We start from the raw sequence: 2,383 nt of genomic DNA, 5'->3' as shown, positions 1-2,383 counted from the left end.
TGTTGGGGATTTTGCCTTGTTTCAACTGGGAGAGAGCATATTCAGCAGTACGGATGAGATCGGCAACATTGTGTTTTGAAACCTCCTCAGAGCCAAACAAGAAGATGGTCCTAACCTCAGCTTTCTTGGCAAGTATTGACGCATAACTAAGCTGCAATTTTGGCGAGTTGATGCTCCTAAGTAGTTGTCGGTACAAAGAAAGAAGTTTTCCTCTGTTCTTTGCAGCCTCTTCTGCCGTTAACCATAACAGACTCATCATGGCTTCGTCCTTCGGAACAAGAATGTCCTGCGAACAAGGAGAAAATGTTCATTGGGTAATTTTGTCAAACACTTGGTGCGCAAGAACAAAAACACCAAAAGCAGGCTACCGTAAATTTCAAATCATTAACGATACATCACCCTAGCAGTTCGATATCTATATGTATGATTGATTTCAGTACTAGTATAGTCTCACATCCGATCTAGAAAAACAAATAAGAACGATGACTTGCCTTCAGCTGTGAGAGATTGTCCAGCGAGCGAGAGTGGCCGATTCGGGACTAAAAAAGTAAATAATACTAACTTCTTAGTTCTTAATTAGAAAAGGAAATATTTGCACTAAAAGCATTTTTGTTTTGTCTGGAAGAAATTGCAAGACTTTTAACAAAACCTCAGAATTTTAATTTTGACCAAAATTAAAATAAAGCTTCAAAAAGTTCCATTTGATTTTTCAATTATAACACTGAATATTATTTTCATAGAACTTAAACAACACAAGATTGTTCCAAATTGTTGCTTTCTTTTTCAAAGATAAGGGAACAAAACTAATATAGAGAGACAATTGTGGTACTTCTGTTCCAAGCTTATACGAGACAGAGACACTCAACATTTACATTCTTTAAATATTCTCTACAGCAAAAACCATTCACACATTTTCAGGTTTACTTGTCTTCTCTCTTTACTCCAAAATCCTAAACTCCCCTGTTCACCTCGTCTTTACCACATTTGCTTTTATGGTTTCATTCTGCAGTTTCCGCAACTGACTTTCCTTTCGTATCTACTACAGTCGTCCGCTTCTCCAGAAGCCCAAGTTGGTTTTGCAACACCTACCGAGAAAACAATTTTATTGTAAACTCTGACCTGCTTACGAAAAAAGGTAGTTTATGCGCTAATTATATCGACGTACCTCTATTTGGGACTCAAGAAATCTCCTCTGTGCTTCCACCTCCGTCTGAGGAAGCAATGAATAACCTTGAGACCTTCATATGTCCAATCTTAAATGTTAGTTAATCTTGACCATCATCTATATAGTCGATGGTAACACAAGTTACAGAAAAGAAAAGTTATACAAGCTAATTGCAAGGCCTAACATGGTATATTTAAGACCGTACAAGTGAATAAAAGACATGACAGAGAAACTGTCACCATAATAGCTTAAGCTACAAGACTCAAAAGACACTAACTAAGATCATGTCTGAATATATTTGCTATGCATACTATTGGTTATTTCTTTGGTAGCCTTCACACATACCATGCTAGTGTGTTTGCAGAAGATGGATAAACAACGGATCTCCCATACATTGAGGCTGCAGAAGCAGCAGCTTGCAACCTAGCTTCGTGCCTGCTCATATTCTCACTGGCAGCAGCAGCTACTGAAGATCCCTGGCCATCTGAACTGGAACTACCGATTCCTGTTCGAAGCGTAGAGCATCATTAGTCTCAATGTTTCACAAAACAATATAGGATTCACCTTCCGGACATGCTGGGTGCAGATGTCATTTGCTATACCAAGTACCTCAAGAGACGATCAAAATTGGGAGCACAGAATTCCAAATTAAATATATTCATTATGAAAATATATGTATGAATAGCAAGATCGGTACCCTGCTGCAGGGATTGTTGGTGTGATCCACGGTTTCCAGAAGCTGCTGATGTAGCATTCTCAGCTGGCACAACCAGCGCTCTGCAGGTGGGACATGTGTTTTGTCGTTCCAACCATGACCGGAGACAATGCACATGAAATAGATGGCCACATACTAATTTCTTCGCTGAGGTCATTTCCTCACGACATATGATACAAGTGGCATCATTTCTGCAAACCCCAAATTAAAAACTGTGATTGATCTAGCTATGTAAGCATAATCAAGTTCAGTAAGCTTAAAAGATATTTAGAATATCTGGAAAGATAAATCTTCTGGGAATATCTGGAACTTACGAGCTAAGTTCTTCAGGAGTTGCATCAGGAAACCGATCATTCATATTGGAAGTGATTTTACGATATCGGAGGTAATCAGTCACACGAATCTTGAAGTTTCTGAACGTTTCGTAGAGCTCTCTTATTAGATGCAAAGGAAGGCCATAGTTCCTATGCAATAAAAAGGTGATACTCGAATTAGGATACAAA

The 2,383-nt window shown here is 38.6% G+C and overlaps 2 protein-coding genes across 2 annotated transcripts in view; both read right to left on the bottom strand.

The window, feature by feature from the left end:
* LOC104700915 lies at positions 1 to 683 on the bottom strand (the record flags this gene model as incomplete). The annotated part of the gene is given in 2 exon segments (XM_010416518.2): positions 1 to 286; positions 492 to 683. A coding segment is annotated over 1 exon segment (259 nt), but the record flags the coding sequence as incomplete, so codon positions are not given.
* The window catches only part of LOC104787491 (ERAD-associated E3 ubiquitin-protein ligase HRD1B), a gene marked incomplete at its 5' end in the record, with an annotated part of 3,625 nt that continues 2,030 nt past the window's right edge, over positions 789 to 2,383 (bottom strand). Inside the window, 4 exon segments of the mRNA XM_010420593.2 lie at positions 789 to 1,085; positions 1,166 to 1,238; positions 1,511 to 1,670; positions 1,863 to 2,071. Of these exon segments, the coding sequence (XP_010418895.2) occupies positions 999 to 1,085; positions 1,166 to 1,238; positions 1,511 to 1,670; positions 1,863 to 2,071 (529 nt within the window).

The sequence above is a fragment of the Camelina sativa genome, chromosome 7 (genome assembly GCF_000633955.1).
Source record: "Camelina sativa cultivar DH55 chromosome 7, Cs, whole genome shotgun sequence".
Taxonomy (NCBI): domain Eukaryota; kingdom Viridiplantae; phylum Streptophyta; class Magnoliopsida; order Brassicales; family Brassicaceae; genus Camelina; species Camelina sativa.
The sequence above is the reverse complement of the archived record's forward strand: the minus strand, read 5'-3'. Positions and strand labels throughout refer to the sequence as shown.